At 65.7% G+C, this 813-nt stretch overlaps 1 protein-coding gene across 1 annotated transcript in view; it reads right to left on the minus strand.

Moving 5' to 3' along the window:
* The window catches only part of TMEM98 (transmembrane protein 98), a 14,265-nt gene that overhangs the window by 9,191 nt on the left and 4,261 nt on the right, over window positions 1-813 (minus strand). The window contains exon 6 of the mRNA XM_010561443.1: window positions 649-808. Coding sequence (XP_010559745.1) covers window positions 649-808 — 160 coding nt within the window. The remainder of the gene's footprint in view (window positions 1-648; window positions 809-813) is intronic.

Here is an 813-nt window from a genome sequence, read left to right on the forward strand (position 1 = left end):
CCCCCCCATCCCAGCCTGGCTCCCTCCCTCCTTGGAGGGTGTTTTATGGGGACACCCCCCCATTCTCCCCCAGCAGGACAAGGCCAGGTGCCCAAGCATCCCAGTGGCCTCGTGCCCCTTCATCACCTCCCACCACTGGAGCCCCAAACTGGTCCCAGTTAGCAGAGGGGGTCTGACTGGGCAGCCAGCAAAGGGGCCTGGTGTCACCCCCATCTCCATGGGACATTGCGGGGATTGGAGCCCCGGGCTGGCCACATCCTTTATGGGGGAGAGGGGACATTGGCCCTCACTGCACCCAGTGCACAGGGGACATCTGACCCTGTCCCTGCTGGGGGACAGGGGACATCAGCCATTGTCCTCCCCAGGGCACAGGGGACATCTGCTCCATACCGCGGGTCAAGGGTGGGTCTCTCTTAGGGGACAGGAGGTGGCAGTGACCTGTTGAACATCTCCACATCCCCAGGATCGGTGCTTCAGCTGCTCAGGGTCCCTCGATCCACATTCCCCCTCCAAGGACAACTTGGGAGCCCCCTGGTCTCAATTCCATCCCAGGGCCCCCCGGTCCCCTGAGTGCCTGTCCCCCCACCCTGCTGAGGACCCCAGCATGATATGGGGACCCCCATCCCCGTGGGCAAGGTCCCCCCAAACCTCCTCCAGCGGGCAGCACCCCCAGGTGCCCGAGCTCAGCCGGCAGCACGTGTTCCCATCGGGGCAGCTCCTCTCCTTGTCACACTGCACGTCCTTCCCTCGGGTCAGCGCCGGGGTCTTCTGCACCCAGGGCAAGCGGCCCCCCCCCTCCTGCAGGCAGCTGCC

Source organism: Haliaeetus leucocephalus, unplaced genomic scaffold (genome assembly GCF_000737465.1).
Source record: "Haliaeetus leucocephalus isolate CR32 unplaced genomic scaffold, Haliaeetus_leucocephalus-4.0 Scaffold144, whole genome shotgun sequence".
NCBI lineage: Eukaryota > Metazoa > Chordata > Aves > Accipitriformes > Accipitridae > Haliaeetus > Haliaeetus leucocephalus.